Source organism: Ptiloglossa arizonensis, chromosome 2, assembly GCF_051014685.1.
Source record: "Ptiloglossa arizonensis isolate GNS036 chromosome 2, iyPtiAriz1_principal, whole genome shotgun sequence".
NCBI classification, from domain to species: Eukaryota; Metazoa; Arthropoda; class Insecta; order Hymenoptera; family Colletidae; genus Ptiloglossa; species Ptiloglossa arizonensis.
This window is the reverse complement of record NC_135049.1, coordinates 27,280,309-27,304,047: the sequence shown is the minus strand read 5'-3', so window position 1 is coordinate 27,304,047 and position 23,739 is coordinate 27,280,309. Positions and strand designations below refer to the sequence as shown.

At 40.7% G+C, this 23,739-nt stretch overlaps 3 protein-coding genes across 22 annotated transcripts in view; 1 reads left to right on the top strand and 2 right to left on the bottom strand.

Annotated features, from left to right (window-relative positions):
* Positions 1-6,444: 6,444 nt before the first annotated feature.
* Ninab (neither inactivation nor afterpotential B) lies at positions 6,445-21,764 on the top strand. Of its 3 annotated transcripts, none has more exons than XM_076326924.1 (10): positions 6,445-6,584; positions 17,553-17,809; positions 18,704-18,850; positions 18,927-19,068; positions 19,259-19,409; positions 19,525-19,754; positions 19,827-20,009; positions 20,147-20,593; positions 20,679-20,777; positions 21,187-21,764. In XM_076326924.1, the coding sequence occupies exons 2-10, from the start codon at positions 17,646-17,648 to the stop codon at positions 21,355-21,357; spliced, it is 1,734 nt and encodes a 577-aa protein (XP_076183039.1). In that variant the 5' UTR covers positions 6,445-6,584; positions 17,553-17,645; the 3' UTR covers positions 21,358-21,764. The 3 variants fall into 3 exon arrangements, with proteins under 3 accessions (XP_076183039.1, XP_076183038.1, XP_076183037.1); XM_076326923.1 differs by lacking the exon at positions 6,445-6,584 and adding an exon at positions 15,181-15,312; XM_076326922.1 differs by lacking the exon at positions 6,445-6,584 and adding an exon at positions 16,399-16,719.
* LOC143154892 (uncharacterized) lies at positions 7,325-17,047 on the bottom strand. Of its 9 annotated transcripts, none has more exons than XM_076326938.1 (6): positions 15,227-17,047; positions 14,361-14,522; positions 12,586-12,777; positions 11,258-12,463; positions 11,060-11,184; positions 7,325-10,946 (listed from the first exon to the last, which is right to left on the bottom strand). In XM_076326938.1, exons 2-3 carry the CDS (start codon positions 14,380-14,382, stop codon positions 12,635-12,637), a joined length of 165 nt encoding a protein of 54 aa, XP_076183053.1. In that variant the 5' UTR covers positions 14,383-14,522; positions 15,227-17,047; the 3' UTR covers positions 7,325-10,946; positions 11,060-11,184; positions 11,258-12,463; positions 12,586-12,634. The 9 variants fall into 9 exon arrangements, with proteins under 9 accessions (XP_076183053.1, XP_076183055.1, XP_076183052.1 ...); XM_076326940.1 differs by having other exon boundaries at positions 11,258-11,337; XM_076326937.1 differs by having other exon boundaries at positions 11,258-12,777.
* Positions 21,727-23,739, bottom strand: part of Clc-a (chloride channel protein 2) — a 67,970-nt gene continuing 65,957 nt past the window's right edge. For 8 of the 10 annotated variants that reach the window (XM_076326917.1, XM_076326914.1, XM_076326915.1 and 5 more), the window contains one exon: positions 21,727-23,736. In XM_076326917.1, the coding sequence (XP_076183032.1) occupies positions 23,563-23,736 (174 nt within the window). In that variant the 3' untranslated portion in view covers positions 21,727-23,562. The remainder of the gene's footprint in view (positions 23,737-23,739) is intronic. The other 2 variants (XR_012994266.1, XR_012994267.1) reach the window with 2 other exon arrangements.

Here is a 23,739-nt window from a genome sequence, read left to right as displayed (position 1 = left end):
GGTGCGGAAACTCTTTTACGATCTATTGTACATACGTTGCAACCGCGCGATACCGTATTATTGGATGTGTAAATTAGTGGATGACCAAGATAATCGTTACGAAGTATACGACGAACAGAGTTTACGGTTATTCGGTAATTTGACCAACTCTTTTTGCAGAAGCTTTCGACTTCTCGATCCGAGAAACGATCAAAATTCCGTTAAACGGTCATGTTAAACTCGATGACTTTAAATCCTGTTCCCGGGATGAATTACGCGACAAGTTTGATAAGTGGATAATGCAATCATGGTAAAAGCGTGACGTAAATCTCACGTCCTATCGGGAACACTTGTCGAACAGGTTTTTCCATTCAATGGAAAAATCGATGATCTCTGCTGTGGATCCATGTGGAGCCAGTGATCGATAATTGTTGCACGAGTTATCATTTCGTCGCAATATTTATCGAGTAGAGTGACGTCAATTCGAATTTCGGGCAATAATTTTTCAACGTAACGCACGAAATTGTTTCGTTGAAAATTTTTCATCTTTGTTGTCGATACACGTACCTCGTGATTTTCGATCGTTTTGATGTTTCGTTATTTACATGACAGCGAACGTAGATAGCGAGCGGTTCAAAATTGGTGCTTTCATATTTCATGAGTTCGATCTCGATAGTACAGCGTCGAACGTAGATAATGGAGAATGTTACCGTTAGTTAAAGGGCAGTACACGAATTGTTTAAACACGTTTAGAATATCCATCTGTAATTGAAGATGAGAAACTGATCGAATATATGCATCGAAATCCACGAAAAAGATGTTCGAACGTTGTAGAAATATTCGACTGCGACTGCGAGTAAAATTACGTTCTAAACAGGAACATTTGAAATTTGTTTCGAAAATTTTTACTGTACCTAATAGATCGTTTGTCAACGATCGCTTCACCTAGATCGGTTCTTGAATACGAGTCGTGGACTTTGGTTCCACTAACAGCCTATGCTCCAACGATACGGTTGCGGATGTATTATTAACTAGTTTTTTCACGTGACTGTGAAATATGTATAACTAAGCCGAAATCATTCCACTAGTCATTCATGACTAACGCAACGATGATAGTTGAACGAACGAGTAACGTTCTAAAATTATCCAAACCCGGAAGACTCATTGTCAGTTGCCCTCCATTTTCGATTCTCGTACGATATAATCTTACCATTTCGGTAAGAATTTGTTCTTTAACGTTAACAACGCTCCAATGATTCCAATATCAATTATCATAATTTAAAAATTATCCAAACCCGGAAGACTCATTATCAGTTGCCCTCCATTTTCGATTCTCGTACGATATAATCTTACCATTTCGGTAAGAATTTGTTCTTTAACGTTAACAACACTCCAACGATTCCAATATCAATTACCATAATATTTTGTAATTGTAGATAGCGACATGACAGGGGCACGTGCCCCTGGACGCCATATTACGAGAGCTTCCTCACAAACGAAGAAAATTGTATTAACTACTTTAACACTCTACTGTTAAGTTTGTGAAAATGATATTTGCCCACCTGGGTATTTCCCTCGATAATTAGGACGATTTCTCGTTTATTAACTTCCGACGTACAAATATTTGTAACCCGAGGAGGATTCGGAGAATATTTATAGACACTGTAAAATTTATTTCCTTTAAAATACCAGCACAAAGGTGTTCTGTTGCTTCACTTGATTCGAATAATCGCGCACGTATAAACAATTAAGTGTTCTTTATTCTGTATTGGATATCTATTTTACCTCTGCGAACAACCGGTGATGTAAAAAAAATATTCTCGCGAATGTTATTCGGTACGAATAGGGGCAACAAAATGATCTACACCTTACAACGATCCCTCCTTCGTAGATCATTTTTCGTGGAAGATTTTTTCATATCTTCTGTTCATCGAGAGATATTCCACCGTATCGACATAAAGCATCACGGTTTAGTACATTTATTTACTTGGTACGTGAAATTTTGGAGTATAATGGATTATCTGTCTTTCAACTTTAGAAGCTTATCGCGAGAATATTTTTCATAAGGAGGATCATCTCGTTACGAGATGTCACAGAAATATTGATTACACAATTCGGCGATCAACAAGCTTCCGAAAACTTCGACGTGACAATTATTCAGTCGGTTCACAGGGTTTGAACAATTTTCAGGGACTGTTTCGACGATGCACCGAAATTATAATGGCACAGAGTCTTTTTCCAGGCTGTTGTTTTCGTCGTTTCGGTTTTACGATCTATTGTTTCAATCGTTCGAAGAAGACTCGTTTCTGCGTGACTCACGGTGAATCTTTATTACCAATTGTCCGAGAAACTGTCCCGATTGTAAACCTGGTCGACTTTGAACGGATTTGAACAATAAATTTTCCATTATTCGCGACGAAGGATCTCATCGATACAACACAAAAGATACACTCGACCCTCCCGTAACACGGTTGATTCGTATTGCACGAAATCTGAACGAAGATTCGAGGGTCGTGGAAGTTTCTCAAACCGTGTTACACGATTCTTGTAATTTTTACATCGTGTCGTATGAAAATCGTGTTTCGGGAGCGTTACGAGAACGTCGAGTGCGTTACGAAAATTTAACGATTCTAATTTATTTATTTATTCGTTCATTATCCTATTTATTCGTCGGTACGAATTGAAATCGGAGTGCAACGATCCTCAGATCGATCACAATGATGCAAAGTATGCATGATTCATCTTCGAGACACTTTAGAACGTATCGTTTCCGTTTATTATGTTCCATGACCTATAGGCGAATAGTTCAGGTCTGGTTCGCATGTTGACGGTTCGAGGTGGAATTGATCGCGATCTAATCCAATCATCGAATCAAGAAGATAATAATGTCACCGATCCGAGCTGGCTCGTGCTTTGTACAACGATTTATACCGATCGAGCGCGAGCATCATTCGAATTACGGAGATTTTGCAACCTGTGTTGAACGTGTCTCTGGAAAAATACAGCAGATCTATTATATCGCATTATCAAGGATCTAGAGGATCGAGTTCAGGCTCGATGAATCGTGCTCGTTGAATTCTTACAGAGAATGGAAATTCCAATCGATCGAAGTTGTAGAATTTTTCCTCGAATGCGAGGAACGGTTTTTAAAATTGATAAACGATTTGGAAATTATGCACCAACGGAACGGTTAGTTCGTGATCGAAGACTATTGTGTTTCTCACAGCGAGTCCTTCCCTGGAATCAATTTTTCTTCATTTTCTTCACGGTTCGGTAGCTTCTCGTCGAATCGAGGGGCAAGGGATCAAACCGAAGGTTTGGAAAGAGTTTGCAAAATTGATAAACGACTTGTAAATTATGCTCGTTGTACGAACGGAACGACCGATCGTGTAATTAAAGACGATAAGTTTTTATAGCAAGTCCTTACCAAGAACAATATTTTCAGAGAATTTTTGGTTCATTGGAGGAGGTCTTGTAGCTTTTACGATCGTTGGAGAAGAGAGAGACACGACTGATGTTTCAGAATATTCGAAAGAAAATTAAGAAGCTCGAACCGACGCACAACGGAACGTCTGTTATTCGATTATGCGTACAGCATTATGGAAGAAAAACGAGAAGAAAATTATATAAAAGAGTGACTCGCGGGCAGTGGCATGTTTGATGATGAAATTATCGAGCAGATGAAGGAAATTATGACAAAAATGAAGATAACGAGGAGAGGAAGGAAACACGTACAGAGAGCGGAATATTGTTAAATTACCGATTAATAAAATAGAATTCAATTGGTCCGTTACGAACGATCGATATAAAACACTAATCAGGTACTAGTCACGGAATCTCCTTTCTCGTTAATTATAGTATTAAATATTGCATACATTATATTGCCCACACGGAGTCCGGATTAGTATAATCGTCTTTGCAATTAACAGTTCCCTTTTTTCATCGTACTTTATATTACACTACTAAATATAGCACACGTTATGTTACATACGTGGAATCTAAATTACCACGATCAACTTGGTCATTAATAGTTCAATTTTTTACCATACGGAAGGATTCCACGGAAACTATGTCGTTCTTTTTTTTTTTTTTTTATTGAAATTGGGTCCAATTATCGTAATCGACTTTGTTTAGTTTCGTTCGTGACGGAATATCGCGTAATAAATAATCTTCACTTTGTTTTCGAACGTGGTCGATTATTCGTACGTCTTATCTTATCGGAGATGGATAAAACTTGTATTTGGATAAAAGTTCGGAACAACGAATAAAGGATATAAAAATCGATCTTTTATTTCTCGCTCGTTGAATAAACATTAGAATTTAAACGATGGGATTATACTATATATATATATATATACATATATATACATATATATATATATATATATATATATATATCGTGACGAATAAACAACGATTTCGTTCGGATAAATCAATGAACATTGCTTTCGTTCGAATAAAATTATTCTCTTACTTGTTGTTTTTCACACTAGACTTACCAACCGGTCAAAATGACTGCTATGATAATAAAATTTACTTTAAATTCCACGGTACGTTTTCTGAAGTCGAAATGACTGCTTTGATAATAAAATTTACTTGAAATTCCACGGTACGTTTTCTGAAATCAAAATGACTGCTTTGATAATAAAATTTACTTTAAATTTCACGGTACGTTTTCTGAAGACGTGATTATTCTATTCTACGCACGTGATCAATTTTATAAATTCTTCTTTTTCCTCATCGATTGATTTTCTTTTAGAAACACACACACACACACATATATATATATATAAGGTATACCTTAATATTAGGAAATCTGTCGATAGTTCTAACGTTAAACGTTACATTTGTCGAGGAAATTACGTTAGCGAGGACCACGTGTTAGACGAGTAGGTGGAATGTCACAATGGAGGATATGGGCGGTACCCGCTTTGCTTTCTGGACAGTGTCGAACGAGTCACGAGATCCGATAAGCTCGAACAAGATCATCTCGTGACCCGAGTTACGTGCTCGGTGGCTGCATCACGATCGCTGCTTCCGAAGCCCTCGGATACGGTTTAATTGACCAAATCCTGTTTGCCGAGATGATGCGGTGCGCGTTCGCCAGGTTCTTTGTCAAATATTGACTCTGTAAACACACGCGCCGGGAATAGAAAACAGTTTAAAAATAAGATCCAGGAATTCGTCGTCACGTGCTATGGACAATATCAATTCGACGGGAGGGTTGAATTGACACGATTTAAAACGACGTTCGGGGAATCCGTTGCGCGAAATTTTCCGCGAATTTTTTCGAAATCCACGCAGCCCGTCGTCCTCGTTCGATTCTCGCGCTCGTTCTCGAACAACGTCGCGTTTCTACTTAATTATTTCCTCCAGAATTCATCGCACGCTCGCCGAGAAATTAATTTGCTCGACCACCTTCAATATTTGCGAACGTGGTAATCGATTGGTAATCCGATCTCTCGCGTTGCTCTCGATTAGGGATTAAAATTTTATTCCTTCCCTAAAAATAGGTACACGGTATTTAGTGTTTCGGTTACTCCCTATTGAGAGTCTACGTTTCTTAATGGTGCAGATTCTATCTTCGACGATACAGCTGAAACAAGGAGTACAGAACCGAAAGATAAGGAAAGAGTTTATTTCGCTTTTTCAACAGATCCGTTAAAATCGTATACTTTTCCTCGAGTATAGAACATCTGTACTTTTGCAAGGGAAGATAATATTTTCTAATTTCTCTTCTTTCTATTGTTCTCATGGAACACATAGCTTAGAACTCTTCTGGCAAAAGTTCCATGGAAAATGATTTTTATTTCTCACGAATTCCAATCAACCTGTACTTTCTATCTATCCGTTGTCCTTAATGGAATTTACAAAGAATTTTTTCCATTTCGATCGTTCCAACGAAATCTATTGGAAAAGTTCCATAAACGACCATTTATTTTACCGAAGCGGTACCGAAGAAGACAACGAGTGGCAGAGTTAACCAACTGGATAACAAGGCAGAATTGAAAAACACATAAAAGAGTATTTAAGTAATTACTTCTGGGTTCTGCCACTGGGTCGTCAACTCTGCTCTCAATTAGAACTTCTATTAACAAATAACGCAGCCAGGAGGACGATCTTTCGAGTATGCACGGTCCACGTAGCGTCAACGATTGTTGTACGAACGTGATCGATTCAAGGGGTTCAAGTTCAATAACTGAATCGAGGATCGAAATTACTTTTGTCGTGGACGGAGATTCGGGCGAGCGAAAACAATAACGATAGCGAGGATTTTGTGCGTTCGTAGCACGTGGTTACGATAAACTCGTAGAAAAACGAAACCTCGTATGCAAATACGTTTATCGGTGTTATACGTCCGCGGAGGGTATCGATATCTTTGCCCGGTGATATCGCAGCGACGCAGGCATACGTTGCTTTCTTCGTTGCTCCCGGACGTTTATTGTGTCAGTAATTAACGGCACGTGATCGATAATACCGAGAATGACTAACGATCTCTCAGCTGCTCCCGCAGCCAGCGATGCGCGGGAATAGAAAAGAAACAAGAACAATTGGACAACATCGATGAAACAACAACGTGAACCCGCTGGACGAGTTTCTTTCAGGTAATTGACTTTCGTTTCTTCCAAGAATTATTTTCGATCTTTCTCCGAAATAATTACCGTTCCTTATCGTAACTTTACTAGGAGGAAAACTTTACCCCTTTAATCGGAAGGAAAACTTTACCTTGAGAACTTTTTTTAAAAATATGGTACTTTTATCGATAGGAAAACTTTCATTGAAAACACGATACTTTTATTGGGAGGAAAATATTTTTAATAACGTGGTACTTTTATTGGGAGGAAAACTTTTTCTTAAAAATATGATACTTTTGTTCGGAGAAAAATATTTTTAGTAACGTGGTACTTTTATTGGGAGGAAAACTTTTTCTTAAAAATACGATACTTTTGTTCGGAGGAAAATATTTTTAATAACGTGGTACTTTTATTGGGAGGAAAACTTTTTCTTAAAAATACGATACTTTTGTTCGGAGGAAAATATTTTTAGTAACGTGGTACTTTTATTGGGAAAAAAACTGTTTCTTAAAAACATGATACTTTTATTCGGAGGAAAACATTTATTGAAAACATGGTATTTTTAATAGGAAGGAAACTTTTTTAAAAATGTATTCCTAGGGAACAGATGTTCTAGAACTATGTATTGTAAATAGGTGATCCTTATAGATGAATAATTGACACGAGAACTTCGATTTTTATTTTTTGTAAATTTTGTTCACTTTTATTTATCTGAATACTCATCTCAATACTGATCAACCCGTGGAACTTATTGTACAAATTCTATGTCTGTTTCGATCCCTGCTTCCTTCCACTTGGCGATATTAAACATCGATAAATAAAACGGAAGAAAGTGTACTGGACGCTGATCCCTTGAAAAATATTGATTCTGATAAAAGAAGGTCGGCAATAACACGATACGTGGTGCACAGTGATAATACCTTGCGTATGAGATCTATGACGCAAAAATGAGAGAAAAAATTTATCAGGGAGGGAACGAAGTTTATTCAATGTTTAATTCATTTTAAATCGCATACTCCTTAAAATTTACATACGCTTTTAATCCTACAATTAAAACATTCCGGAACTGGCCCGTAAACAAATATTAATTGCAACATTTCAAGGTAAAAATACTCGTACGAAGCGAAAGTTGTATGTAAATTTCTAGGTACTTTGCAAGCAAATTACAATATTGATCTAATTTATTCTCTAAAAATACAACTCGCAAGTTTACTCGCTCGAGCCGTCGTGTAACGTGTTAAATACCATAAATCACCGACGTGACATTTTTAGCCGACCCCGGGGACTTAAATTATTTAATTTCGGTCAATTCGAGATAATTTAAATAGGTGTAACCACGGCATCGAATACATTCGAAGAGAAGAATAAGAGAGATACAATATTAACGAAGCGACGTCAAAGTGGGCCTATGTGTCAAAATATGCATGTTAATTTCCCATTACAGAGTTCGGATAACAAGTATCGTTCGATGATTGAAATTCTTCACGCGTTTCAAATCCAAAGTCTAATCATCGCGATTAGAAATTTCGAAACCTTTCGATTCAATTACGATCTCGTTAGGGATAGGAGATACGATTGTTAGTATTCGAATCAATTCCGAAAGGTCGGTATCGTTTCGGTTCGCGATCGTCTATAAACGCGATAATTTAATTGGTAACGATCGTGTATTAAATAAACCTCGTGATCCGCCAACAGGTGGGCCGTCGATTGCGTCACGGGTGCACGTGATCTCCGTGTTGTTTCATTAACGCGATTAGAAGAGAACTCGGTTGATCTACCTTCCACCCAGCTGTCGTCGATCCTCGTGGGAACAATATTTGCCGAGATCGGGCTACGGGAACGATCGACGTGTGATTATCGGTGTCGATAAATCTTGCACCGGCGAGTGATTTAAGTGTTCGATCTTTGGATCGATTTCGTCCGACCATGAGCCAGCAGAAAAAGCGAGCGCTCGCATAAATCGAGCACAGTTCGTTACTCACCGGACCCCGTGAATCACATTTTTTCCCGATCCTTGAATCGTTGTCTTTAACAATGATTCCGTATAACGATGCTCTCCCACGTGTCGCCAAACTCGGTTGAAACGTTCGTGGAAAAGTCTCGTTGGACGACGCGTTTCCGGGCAGACGTCATAGTTGCGTAGATTAGGGTATCGCATGACGTTCGCGATCCATGGGATGCATCCTTGACTCGATGCGTTGCAACGGAGAAATATTCGCGAGGGAGAATTAACACGCGTGGTAATTGGGGTTTCTGGTGTTCTCTGGAGTACTCTAAACTTGTTCCGAGTTTAGTGTCAGAGGACAGGGTGATCGGTGATGGATAGCTCACCGATGCAACATTGTCGCGTGCTGAGCAATTTAACGCTTTACGAGCCTTTCTAGCCATTGGAAGTCAGGTATTGTCAATGGACGTATAATTGCACCGTCGAAGACGATCAGAGGATCGTACAATTGGCCGGTGTTATAATTTTCTAAAGTTGTTTTGAGCCTAGTATAGTACGATAGGGTGATCGGAGGATCACTGACGTAACATTGTCGTTCATTAAGCAACTTAACGCCGTAGGAGTCTTTACACGGGTTATCGAGTTAGATATCGCGAATGGAAATACAATTGCATTGCTTGGAATAATTACAGGATCGTTTTCCTCGACAAGTTCGTTTCTTTAAGGTGTTCGATACGTTGGTGGTTTTCCACGTGTTTCTATATTTTAGAAACACAGTAAAAGTATTATACCGTGTGAAACGACTAGATTACTTGTATACTGGAGCTACTTATCTGTAACTTTATCTCTGAATTGTAAAACAGCTTCGAACGGTGCGGTTAATGTAGGCGCTAGAATTTGAAAGAAAGTATCTCTTATCGTTGTTAATTTCCAGTTACGTGAGTCATAGAGGTAATAGCTCCAAGGAACGAGTTAATGTAATACGACGTTCGTCGTAAGAGGGTAAAGTCCATACATTCGACTAAATGGAGTTGATATTCCATAAAAGAAAGTTAACATTAAACTGACCTTGCTTCGGCGACTGGTTTACTTTTAATATAAAAGGTTATCTCTAAAAGTAACATAGAAGTTATATTACTTCAAATAACGATGACGTTCCTTTTTAATCAATAGAGATCCGATCGACAGATTTGATCTGTGTACGTCACGGTTGGCATTCGTTTGAAGTTATCGTATACATCGGTGGAAACTGTTCAAATTGGTTCAACTGATCTCGCTTTAGCAGCTGCTTTACTTTTAATACGAAAGGTTACTCCTGAAAATTACACAGAAGTGATAGGTTACTCCGAATAACAATAACGTCCATTTTTAATCGAGGAAGATTCAATCGTATCTCTGTACATTGTGCTTGTCTTCTGTACGAAGTTATCACGTACATTAATGGAAACTGTTTTGGTTTCAATTGGTTATCTGTAACGCGGGGTAATTGCCTCTGTTCCCATGTATCTGTTGTCACGTTTCTACGTACAAGCTGTCGACACAACAATCGAACAGCTTGGGATTCATTCCGATGAATTGTCCTTTGTTCGTTACAGATGAAACGCCGCCTAATTTACATCCATTTACATCGTTATTCTTGTCTAAGGTCTTCGTTGAACGAGTTGTACAAACAATGAAATTTTCTTCGACGAGCGACAATAAAACCGAGTCTTAGATATCCATAAGGTATTTACCGCGTTACGTTTTATCGCGAAAAATGCCAAGGTACACGGAGAATTGGAAATACATAATACATAACGATCTGTGCCTTATCGCGAACGTTATCAGCGGTAACGCGCAACGCGAACGTGTGCAACAAATGGCTTTGGACTGTGGCTTGAAATAGACGTTCGATTAGCAAACCGTCCAATTGGTTAATATTCCTCGAAATTGGACACTTGCAAATTCGATTTTCCACAACGGTACGCGACACAAGCTGGTCATCGAGATTTCAACGCTGCTAAATTAGATTGACACGCCATGCAAAAAGTAAACACGGATTCGTTATTTTCGACGTGACAGCAGATGGTACGTGTTCCTTGTTTTTCAGAGAAGCGCTGTTTTTTGTTTGACGATCCGGTGTTAGACAACCTTGGGAGATAGACCGTTCGAAATAATCAGTGAATCGTTTACCAGCGTCAGTTTGTCTTCAAACTAACGGAAATTTCAACAGTCCCGATACGTTATATAAATTCAATATTAGTCGGTTATATCGCCACGGTGCTTAAAATAATCACGGAATCATCCACGCAAATAAACTTCCGAGACTCTCCAACGTATCCAGCAGATTCAACCGACACATTCATTCAAACGTTTTCAAACAACGTACAAAAGACCGTTAGATTCGTCTCGCGTCCGTTATTCGTCGAACGAAAATTGAAATTGGAATTCTCACGGTATTTCTCGATCTGCAAATGAAAATTGTTCGTCAAATAAATTTTCATCGAATTTTATCTATCTTTGGTATTTTAATCAAATTGAACACTCCGCGCAGATACGGATAAAAATATCGTCGCAACACCTTCGAATCGTCCACTTTGATACTCCTCGGATGAGGTATTTTTACATCTAATGAAAAACTCGCAACCTCCTCCTCCGATTGGGTTAGTCTCCTTGGAAGTCCAAATACTCGACACGGTGCCGTGTCTATAATTAAGTCGAAAATCATTACGAATTTTGTCCTCGAGTCGCGTGTAGGCAGTTGAGATAGGTCAGTCACCTTTAATTATAAAGCTGGCGAGGTGCGCGTAGTCTTGAGTGTAGAGAACCCGAGAACTCGAGGCTCGTAGTCACCGTCACCTGAAACACCAAGGTCGATTTTGCGTCAGAGGCACGACGTAAGATCTCCAGGACTTTGTCGCCATGAATATGCGATAAACGTCGACGATCATGGTTGCATGCCAATCGAGCGAATCGACACGCTCCGCTTCTCGTTCCCCAAAAGTGAGGTAGGTAAGTGGTCGAACGAATCAAGTCGGAAACGTTCACGCGCCAGAACGACGATACCGCCATTATCGCGACCTTGACCTACCCACTTATTATAGCACGCTGAAAACACTATACACGCGTCTGCCACGAGCGTGTTCTCTACTGCGAGAAAAAAGAAGAAGAAGAAGAAGAAAAAAAAAGACATTATGACGTCCGATCGGAAATAACGACTCGAGATCACGATCGATCGTGCGAGAAACGAGGAAAAATAAATTACAACGGTTTGGTGAACAAAGCTAGATCGGTGATACGAGTTTAGAGACGAGAACGATTATTTGATAACGAATTTCGAATTACAAGGACGAAATTGTGTATTTTTTTTTTTCTCGGATCGGTTTGAATAAATTGTATCGTGGATAGATTCGTCGATTGTAACTCGAATAAGTTTGTCTATTTTTGATACAAGTATGGAAAAAAAATTGTTTAGAATTTAGAAGCTCGTTGCTCGAGTCATTTTTGACGATTTGAAATAGATTTGTGGGAGATTTTTGTATTCCACGTTAATAAGAAGGACACGTTGCGGTATAGTAAGACGAGAGGCTTGTTATTATTATCTTCATTTATTAACTATAGATGAACGTGACCTGGCACCCATTCACTGACATGGCTCTCAATCCGGAAGGTTGTTGATCCTTGATCTAGATAAATATCTATTCGAGATTGCGTTTAATGCAATCATTTCTCACCTAAGGATAACATTTTTGTGTCACGGGTTCGAGATCGGAAATCACCTCGCTGTTTATGTTTCTTCCGCTCGGGCGGTCAGCAGCGGCGAATTTAAAGCAGTGGATTTAAGAACCGTACTTTAAAGAGGTGCCGCGGTTGCTTCTGCGAGCTGAACATTTTTACACTTTTCGTCACACCATAACGGGAGTATCATCGATGGATCAGCGAGGTTGTCCCGTTAAAAATAAGTCCAAACACGAGCTTGTTTGGACTATTTTTAATTACGTGCAATGAAAAAGTTTTATAAAAACATACAAGTTAATTGATTAATATTACTTTCTTAAATATACATTAAAAGTATAACGAATTGAATGCGCATCAGTGTCGACACACCTTCTATTACATTGTTGCTTCATTCTGTTGAGTTGCTCGTTGTTGTATTTCATTTATTGTCCTCTTTGGGCGTTGCAAGAAAAAATTCTCTACCGATGCACGTTTTATGATAACTGTCGGCCTCGACTGTCGGAGCTATTGTCAATTGTGCTTTCCAATGATTGTAATCCAATAGTATCGTCTGACCCAGACCTGTCGAATACATAAACCTGTGTTACTTTTTCTAAACAGTCTAAACCTTAATCCCCAAAAGCTTGTCCGAGAACACTGCGTGAATGAAAAAAAAAAAAAAAAATTCAAGAGGAAAATTCTATTACGAGGTTTTCTACACTCGATTCTATTGTTATTACTTTTTTCTTTTGCCTTTTCATTATGCGCAGTTCGTTACTCGCAAGCTTATCTATGCTCGTAAACATATATTTGTATTCTTTTGCTTAATTTCGTGCAAATTACTTTCTTTTCAACCCTGTACATGTTTACTTACGATATGACCGCGTAATGATTGACGTTGATCGATATATGACCTTTAAAACATTTTTGACCCTTGTATAGTAATTGTGTATCCAACGCGCGGTTAAAGTGCAAATTAGCTCGCCGGTCGAAATAAATTCGATCCGTTCGATCCTATCTATTCACCGTGTGCATCATCGTTGATATATTCTGGAAAACAGAAAGCGCGCGTGCTCGCTCTGTTACGGATTTGTGAACCAACAACTAACGCAATTTTCCAAAATTAGGGTACCGAGTGTTGCACGAAGGTTGCACTCGCTTTCTACGTGATCGACCCATGCGGTACCGCGATAACTTGATTTTACTGTCTTTGTTGCGAAAGCTGGGCAGTCACGCGACGTACCTCTCGCTTCACACGAGCACGTGACTGGCACGTGGTGCAGGCATGCGTGCACCGTTTCATAAAACTGCACGTATCGTCGACTGGACGCGAACTTATGCGAGTGCTGTGCTATGTGTCACGCAGAACGCTCTATCCATTGGTTAGTTAACGTGCACGCGGGCACGTAGAAAACAACTGTTGACGCGAGCCATGCATACATCCTCCACAGATTAATTTGCCCAGTTATCTCGTTTCGTTTTTGCCGAGATAATAATTCAGTCGCGGTGTCGTGCAACTCTTCGTGAACTTCGTGACGTCAATGTAACAATTATCGAGAGTAACTCTATCCAGATAACACAATGAACCGAAATTTAAGGTTACTTTTCTTTCCGTTACCATCCGTTCGTTAATCTGAAATATTAGTTATCCCACTAGTTGCTTCGAAGCGTTCATTGATATTTCTAAAATTTATATCGATTTTGTAATATCTACAGTCGTTATTAGAATCATAGATTTACCTTAACAGTAGTTGCGTTCGATTAATTTTTTGTTTATGTGCAATATTTTTATTTCTGAACATTGTTCGCCTACGTTTAACATGATAGAATTATTGCGACATGTTTCTTTCCGCCTTGTCCTAGGTACAGTTACCTTTAACCTCTCTATTTTAGTTTTTTTCGCCCATATTCTTTCAAACAACCAGTCGGTTTCAGTTAACATAACGTTTCCGTAAATTAAACAGGCACTTGCACGAATGCGAAATAAACGAGGAATCAAGGCTGACGTGATCTTCCTTATCATTCTGATCAGAAACTGTGCACAGTTTATAGCGACCGAGTAACATTAACTAAGCATCCGTTAATAGCTTTTCCACGGTCACTGAACGATAAACGTAATTTAACAATCAAGAGAATTGATATCATTGAATATATATAAATTTAACCTTGAAAAGTTTCCACCTGCATAGTTGCTTAAATAATTTTCCAGCTGCATTTGTTTACCATCTTGTAGTTGGCGTTACTTGGGCGACCAAGATCTAGCGGCTAATCTATGCACACTGAATGCAAATTCCTTAGAGAAACGACAGATGTTATTGTAGAATCGTCTACGGAATAAATTAACACTCGCATAGAAATGTTGTCGCTTCGTTATTTCCATATATACATTTCACACGTTCGCAGGTTATGTTTCGGTTGCGAGGAGCATCGTAAATAAATAATACCAAGCCTTCCTTTTCTCTCACGAGTAGATATTTAACGATTGCACTTCGTATTTGTATTTATTACAACCTTACCAGGGTATCTTATCGTTTGAGTACGCAAACGATGTACACATATATCTATTTACATACATATGTATGCATGTGTAAGAAGTTACGTCGAGAAAAGAAAGGAGATCACATATTAATATGCGATTAAGCGATACAAACATGCTGGTCGGTAAAAAAAAACGAAAATTAATGAGAAAATGTTAATTAGTAAAAACGAAAAAGTGATAAAAAATCGCTAATCGGTAAAAAGAAGGTATGATTATGCTAGGTCACGACCAAAACTGACAACATTAAATTCCTGATTGACAAATTTTTTTAACCTGCGAAGGTGACCCGAAATGTAAGAGTTAAACGGATGTAAATTTGTCGAGAGTGGAAAATTTATAAACGTTGTGGAAATGTTACGGAATTCCTAGTGGCAACGTTCCGCGTAACAACATTAGCGTTCCGCAAATAATTATGGCTGTATGCCAAAACGGCTGAACTGTCACGAATTCGGCCAATCAGGCGAGTTTTTTCGCGAAAGTAGCAACACGAACCGATTTTCAAGCGCTTACAACGCAGGATGTCCGCCAATCTAGACCCGTCATCTGTTTTGGACAGTACCATCGTCGCCTTGTTTCCGGTAACAAAAACGTCTTGTGTTACCCGTCGAGAAAGTCGGCTGCGATATTGACGAATGCTTGCTTTTACTTCAGAATTGCATGCATTGCACGAGTTCGCTGAAATTGTACGAAATTTATTACGAAACATCGAGGTGGTAGATATCCCAAGAATTTCATATGTGGCACACAAGATGTCGTAATACACACGATAAAATCCGAAGGACAATATAATTTTTCTTAAAAACGAAATAAACCGAGAACATGGAATGTACATTTTTCGTGAAAGTACTCGTTCACTGAGAAAATTGATTTCTATAACACACAGGATACTAGGCGTGTAGGACTTTGTATCGTGTAATTACACGTGGTATATATACATATACATCGTTCAATTCGAGCACTTTTCCCATGAAAATTTTCTTTCCAGGAGAAAACAGCTTTCTCTTCCGAGAATGCGCGTCTAATATATGGATCAATTAAAATTATTATTCCTCAGTTGCAAGAACAGATACCGTAAAACGATAGAAGGAAAAGTTTTGCTTTCATTCATCCGGTACCCGATTCCGATTGATAAATATTTCAGCGCATTGCTGTATTGATTTACATGCGTTAACCTATGCACTAACGTTCGCAGTGTACTAATTTTAAGGGAAAAGCCGAAGACTTATCTGTATCATTTTGACTGCCCTCTCGTGGAGAGTGACGGAACTAATTGTTCACTCAACACGGTCGATAACATTGAGAACGATATCCTCGTAAGGGGTGGTAAAAAAATAAAATATTAATTTTTTCGTAACGAATAAATAAATAGAGACTGAATTCTATTCCGAAGTATCTTTCTCAAGATTGTTCTCTCTCTACGTATTGCTTCGCGTATCGCGTGAATCGATGACGTAAAACATGAAAATGTGCCACGTGTCGCTTAACCACGTGTCAGGGGTGCCGCAATGTATAGAAAGGGGTGTAGAGGCACGTGATAATGTGCGGGGCTTCGAGCAACCGGTGCTGTTAATCGGATTATGGCGAAACTATATTTTAAGGTCAGTAGATTATAGGAACAATGTCATTCGTTCGTCGAAGCCCTAAGGGGAATGATGGATTTTACCCATAAGAGAGTCTACCACATTCTATTCTCGATACTGGATCCATTGGTAACGGACCCGGTTGACGAAAACGTCGAGGACGAAACGTAATGTCCGTAATGTTCGACGACCTGCGAAACTACAAACTCGAAAGATAAATTTTGTGCAGTGTTTAATTTCCCCATGTTTCATCGGAGTTTATCGGTAGTGTCAATAAACGTTGCTATGAAATCGATCAAGCGAAGTAGATCGAAATCCACCAGTGACTTCTCCTCGGTAAAATTAAACGAGCTCGATGATTTGTTACACGGGAAAAGGATGAAATTGTCGAGGACGTCGTTCCGCGTAAGTCGACGCCCTAGCCTGGATCTACAATAGTATCCTACCACTGTCCTATTAAACCTAGTATGACCTTAGTTTCGTTAAATCTAGTATTCTGCTCAGTCCCGTTGAACATAGCGTGATATCTCATTCTCGTTAGATCTAGTACCTACCTCAGTTCGCTTGCACCTAGTGTACCACCTTTTCTCAGTGTATCTATCGTGCTCCCTCTTTTGAGTCAATGCTGTTTGAAGCTCGCGAGCGTAAGGAATATTTATTTAAAAAAGACTGGACTGAAATCCAAGCTTTAATCATCATTGGTAGTTTCGTCTCGTTAAATCTAGTATTCTGCCTAGTCTCATTGAACACTAATTCAGTCCCATTAGTGTGATCTCATTCTCGTTAGATCTAGTATCCTACGTCAGTTCGATCGCACCTAGTGTACCACCTTTTCTCAGTGTATCTATCGTGCTCCCTCTTTTGAGTCAATGCTGTTTGAAGCTCGCGAGCGTAAGGAATATTTATTTAAAAAAAACTGGACTGAAATGCAAGCTTTAATCTTCCTTGGTAGCTGACCGATGTTGCAAGCTTAGTCTCGTTAAATCAGTATTCTGCTCAGTCCCATTGAACACTAACTCAGTCTTATTAGTGTGATCTCATTCTCGTTAGATCTAATATCCTATCTCAGTTCGATCGCACTTATTGTTAGTGTGTCACCTTTTCTCAGTACTATCTATCTATCTATCTATCTATCGTGCTCCCTCTTATAAGTTAATGTTGTTTGAAGCTCACGAGCATAAGGAATATCTATTTAAAAAATATTAGACTGAAATGCAAGCTTTGATCTTCCTTGGTAGCTGACCGACGTTGCGAGCTGTTCGAAGGCAACCGAAAATGGACCTAAAGACGAGAAGCAAAATTACTTCCCGAACTGTGACTCGTCCGTATGGATGAGATCCTGCGAGAAGGAAGTGATAGAGCCGATACCTGGAGAAGTTACCGGGCAGATTCCAAGTTGGTTGAAGGGTACGTTGCTGAGGAACGGGCCAGGCAGCTTGAAAGTCGGAGAATACAACTTCAACCACCTGTTCGATAGTTCAGCTTTACTGCACCGGTATGTTGCTGCGATAGAGTCGACGTGACTAGAGGATCACCTACAGACTTTCGTATTTATTTGGATAACAATATTTCGCTCAATGTTACTGTACTTCGAGACGTAGACAAGTGGTACCTAACCCAGACCTAACTTTGTCTCGATTACTGAACGCAATGGTAGATGGTCTTGGTTTAAGTGCTCGTATCGAACGCTTTGACATTAGACTAAACTTAAGATGATGTTACCTCAATCTCGTCGAATCTAGGATGCTATTTAAATCTCACTCTATCTATGGTGCTATCTAAATCTCACTCTATCTATGGTGCTACCTAAATGTCACTCTATCTATGGTGCTATTTAAATCTCGCTCTATCAATAGTGCTACCTAAATCTCGCTACACCTACACCGCTACCTAAATCTAATTACACCTATGAATGTCCAGTGCAACATCAACGAACTTAGCTCCGTAACGCTGACGAAACATTGGTATCCGAATGTTATCGATCGCGACTATCACGCGGAAGCCTTGCATCGTTACTGACCGCGAAAACTTCTAATCTCTGCTGAACAGCAATTATTAAGGTCTGCGGTGATTAAATTTGGAAGGGTACACCGAAGCGATAGGTCCGCGAGAGCTTTTCTCAGTCTTCCTTCTTGATCTTTTTTCAAGTAAACCCTTTATACTTGTTACGGGTTCAAGGAGAGTCAGCGTTTGTTTGGCTTCGGGGGTCACCGGCGACCACTCGTGCGGACGCGTCAGCATTTTTTTGATAAAGCTTCCGTCGCATTTAGGATGTGCGACGAGGACACGTTTACTCGAATCACGAGGCTGGAACGTTCGTTCTTATCGCGCGTGTCTTTTCAAGATTTACCGATCGGGTATTACGAACTTTCTGTATTCGTCACGGTAGATTCCACATCGCCAATGGGAAGGTGACCTATCAGTGCAGATTCGTGCAGACGGACGTCTACCGGAAGAACAATGCGGCGCAGAGGATAGTCGTCACCGAGTTCGGCACGAAACCTGTACCGGATCCCTGCAAAAGCATCTTTCAAAGGTAGCAACCGACACGTTGCAAGGATCTCCGATAACGTTCTTGAGTAACTGAAGAATCAATCGTCGATATTTTTTAGGATCGCGGCTATGTTCCATCCTGACGACGATTCCGACAATTCGATGATATCCGTTTATCCGTTTGGCGACGAGTATTACACGTTCGCCGAGTCGGCGGTGATTCATCGTATCGATCCAGAAACTTTGGAAACTATAGGCAAGGTACACCGTCTCCATTATTCGTGCAACTGTATCATTTACATTAACCGTGTCTAGCGTAGGTTCTGTTAATGACGCGTGTTCTTTGCACAGATAAAAGGAGACGTCGACGCCGAAGCAACCGGAGAGGGTTTGTCTCGAGCTGTGTCCATCGAAGCTAGCTAAACTCGATGATCCGTTTTTCTCCTTGCAGGTGAACGTGTCCGACTACGTCAGCATTGTCAACCACACGTCTCACCCTCACGTGATGAACGATGGTACCATATACAATCTAGGGATGAGTGTAACGCCGCGTGGACCTGTCTACAATGTCGTGTGTTTCTCACCGAGTCGTATCACCATCGGTTAGCATTTCTTTGAAATAGTCGCTCAATTACGCTAGTAAACGTACCAGTTACTCGAATTATGGACATTGAACCTTAGCGTTTCGAATCGTTTCTCTACGATCGATCATTACAGACGATTCGGGGGAAGAGCAGGAATTGTCCATGTTCGATCAAGCCACTATAGTTGCCAGTGTTCCGTCCAGATGGTTGCTGAATCCCTCCTACATGCACACATTTGGCATCACCGAGAATTACTTCATAATCGTCGAGCAACCCCTGGCGGTTTCCCTACCGACTATAATATCCTGCAAAGTGAAGAAAGAACCGATGCACGCTGCACTGAAGTGGCACGAAAACGAAAACGTGGGTCGAACGACCGATTCGGAGTAACTCGGTGTCTGTACTGAGTTGTCTTCATTTTCTTATTCGTTGCAGACCCTCATACACGTGGTATCGAAGGAGACAGGATCGGTGGTGAGGACATTCGTCACCGAGGCGTTCTTCTACCTTCACATCATCAACCAGTTCGAGACACGTGACCGTGATTACGTGGTCTTGGACATTTGCTGTTACCGGGATTCGAAGATGTTGGATTGCATGTTCGTGGAGGCGATGAAGGTACTCGATCACGATGACAGACCGGTAGATGCTTCGTTCGTAATTACAGAGTACATAAAAAAATCATAATTGTGTTAAATACTATTCACTGTAGGCCAGTTGCATCGATAATTGGATTCGGAACGTTTCGTTTGCAGAATATACACCAGAATCCTGACTACGCCAAGATGTTTCGGGGCAGACCACTGAGGTTCGTGCTGCCAATGAACCGTCCACAGTCGAACGTGCCGTTGGAGTACAATTTGATCACTGTGAAAACGGTGAACCAAGGTCTGGTGTCATTTGAAGACGTTGACGAGGTACTTGAGAGTCGCGACGCTAACCTGGACTCGAAGTCAGCTGACGATTCGGCGAACGAGATACACGCAAACTCCATCAAGGACAACAAAGGTATCTACAGGAACGTTCTTCGTAGAAAGGCAACTGCTCACAGACTCCCCGATGGCAATATTTTCGTGAAACCGGAACTACTCTGCGACTTAGGCTGCGAGACACCGCGACTCAGTTACGAATGCTACCTGGGCAGAGAGTATCGTTACTTCTATGCGATTTCCAGCGACGTGGATTTGGACAATCCCGGAACGGTAATTCCCGTTTGAATCGCGTTCGTTTGGACATCAGTTTATAAGGATGATCGACGACACGTGAAATGTTACGCGATCTTTGCAGATCATCAAAGTGGACGTGTTGAAGAAAACGAGGAGAACCTGGTGCGAGAAGAACGTTTATCCCAGCGAGCCAATCTTTGTACCGAATCCTAATGGGAAGGTGAGCGATATGATAAATATTGAAACGTCGTTTGACGAAACAGTCTAGCTTTCCTTGTCTTCTGTTTCATTGACACCGAACGTCCAGGTGATACACTAGTCTTCACTTGTATGAAAATATTCCTAACTTGAATTCTGTTCAGTGAATTGACTTTCTCTCTCGTATATACTGTAGCTGTGATAATAAATATCATCGACGATTACTCGACTATTGGAATTAGGGGACAAACTGGCGTAACGAGTTCTCTGACAGAAATAGAATCCAACCTGGATCTTGTTCAGTAAACTGTCGTTTCTCGTTACTTTGTACACGAATGGTCCAAGTAACGAACAACGCAAAGGCATTGATTTTGACGCGTTAACGACACCCATATCGATCAGGGTCGGTTGATTATTCGTAAATATTTCAGAAAGAAGACGACGGCGTGGTACTGAGCGCCATTGTGTGGTCGGAGAAAGAGACACAGGTGGGTCTGCTGATCCTAGACAGCGTGACTCTCACAGAGATCTCGAGAGCCACCTTCGAGACTCCTGGCTCGGTGCCAAAGTGCTTACATGGCTGGTTTACCTTGGCCAAGTAGAGTAAACTGAAATCACAAAGCGACGAGCATCGGATTTTTCGAGTCGGTACTGAAAATGTGACCTAGATTCGACGTCTATGCGATACGTGTTACAGTAATCGATATCGTAAATTGTCCGCACGCGTGTATTTTCTGCGTACGGTAACGTATACTGTTCTTTTTTTTTTTTTTTTTTTTTCGTTTCTTTTCCTTTACGTCGAACGTTCGACACCGATTTGTCGAGTCCCTCGTGGATAACTTCAGTATTAGCGGCGCCGAATCGACGCCGCGGCAGACAACTTCGAGGCTGGATCACGACAAACGAAAAGTCACGCAGGGAGGAATCGAGTACCTAATAACGACGTTCAGAGAAATCGTCAGCACAATATGTAAATAATATAATAAATTATTTAATGTCTTCTCCCGATTGTACAGTGTACTTACATTTGGTGATTAGCGTCGCATAAAGCTACGGATGTCGTGTAACGCAAATAAATTTACAACAAAGTGGGATGCATCGTGAAAGTATTTCGTCAGATGGAATGTAAAACGTCCTACGAACCTTTGTTTTTTTTTTCTTTTTTTTTTGTCTTATATCCGCGACCACGGCCGATCCACTATCGGTCGAAACGGTCCGATCCGCTTCTAAGTCCTAAATAAACGTTGTTTAAATTAAGATGTTGTTTAAATTACGCTAGATCGTTATTATATTTTCTACTAGAACACGATACCTCCTCGTCGAACACTCGATCGTTTTCAAACAGATTCTTCGAGAGACAACACCAAAGCGGTCGATCCGGATCGTTTGTAAAAGCTTTTCGATCTGAATCACGCAATGCTTCCCGCTGGTATATATTTTAACGATTCGCCGGCTATCGGCTCGCCCAACAGAAATATATGTATATATATAAATATATTCGCGCGTGTGTGTATGTATCTATATATAAATACATATACATATAGACATCTACGCTGTTTGAAATCATACGAAGAGATAAACCTACACGACTTCATGACTTTCACGCGCTTAGAGCTAACGATTAACAATTAGAATAAATAGGTTGGCACAACCATGGTCAGATAGATTACATACTAAGGAGCATTCAGCAGCGTGAGTTCCGAATCCGCGTTCCTCCTCGAACCGTCCGCATCATAAACTACGCTTGTCACGCAACGGGGTATATCGCGTTTCCTAGAACGTAATACATTATTAATCACCTTCGTGAACCTCCGTCACCGGTGCATTGTCGTTTCGTTTTAATACCTAGTCTTCGCGGTGCTTGGACACATTCGGCACGGCGTTCGCGTCGTCACGCCATCGAGGAGGATCCTTTGAGCACTGAATATCACGAACAAGTAATCGACGCATCACGACCACACTCGCTCTCACGCACACCTGGTAAACACATCCTCTTTCTCTCTCTCTCTATTATGCTACGTTTTACAAGAATACAACGAGAGAAGAACGATCGTTCCTCGCGTTTTGGAAAGACTCGTCTAAAGAGAAAAAAAAAGAAGAGGAAAGATCGTATACACCCTGATTAAAATCTTCGGTAACGAAAGTTTCCTTCTACGCGCTACCGAACACCGTGAGCAACCCGTTGATACTGTTCGAGACTGTTTGGGCGATTGGTTAGCATCGACGATGGTTCGACAATGGTACCGATAGCGTTACATCAGCCACACTGGAATTGATATCAGAGTCAACGCTACGATCGAACAACTCTCTGTTAATATACTCAGGGCACGAAGTTTCAAAAGTAAAGTAAAAGTTCGGAATACAGTTCCACGAGGTTAGACGAGACTTCGAACAGTATCAATCGTGAGAACCCGAGCCTCGAAAGTCTCAAGTGTCTTCTACAGCAAGCAACACGTCAAATTGTGTACAGTTTCCGAGCCATGGTGATTAGACGGTCGACACGTTACGTCGAACGTGCTCGTTTTGGGAAGCCTTTAAACGCGACGTAATCTTGTCCCCGGTTAAGTACGAGAGGAGCGTTCGTGAGCGATCGTTGCTACACGCGAAGCTGGCTACCGATGGACCTGTTGCTCGAGTTCCACCATGAGTGTTTCACGGTCGCGGAAGGAAGGGAATTATTTGATCGAAGACACGTCACTCGCATCGTTCGGGTCGCGTCGCGTACTCAGCAACGCAACTATCACATTTTTGCTTCTACATATCACCCCTGTCCTCTCCACCATCTTTCTCGACCATCGATCGATCCCTCAGACTTTTTCCACTTTCTCGCACTCAACGGAAGCAATGGAGTTCATCGTGCTGGCGTTCTTGCTCTCGGTGTCCGTCTCGCTCTTCGTGAGGCTGGAGCTGGACAAACCGATATGGGACTCTTGATGCATTGGCAAGATTCCGGCATTCGCGTCCTCTATCGCTTTCCTTAGCTG

Coding starts and splice junctions, on each gene's coding strand:
- LOC143154892 (XM_076326933.1), bottom strand. CDS start 8,712: ATGCGATACCCTAATCTACGCAACTATGACGTCTGCCCGGAAACGCGT. Junction 8,386..8,536: donor AATGTGATTCACGGGGTCCG/GTGAGTAACGAA, acceptor TCGTTCCCGTAG/CCCGATCTCGGCAAATATTG.
- Ninab (XM_076326922.1), top strand. CDS start 16,558: ATGTTTCATCGGAGTTTATCGGTAGTGTCAATAAACGTTGCTATGAAA. Junction 16,720..17,552: donor TGTCGAGGACGTCGTTCCGC/GTAAGTCGACGC, acceptor CTTCCTTGGTAG/CTGACCGACGTTGCGAGCTG. Junction 19,410..19,524: donor ACCGAGTCGTATCACCATCG/GTTAGCATTTCT, acceptor CGATCATTACAG/ACGATTCGGGGGAAGAGCAG.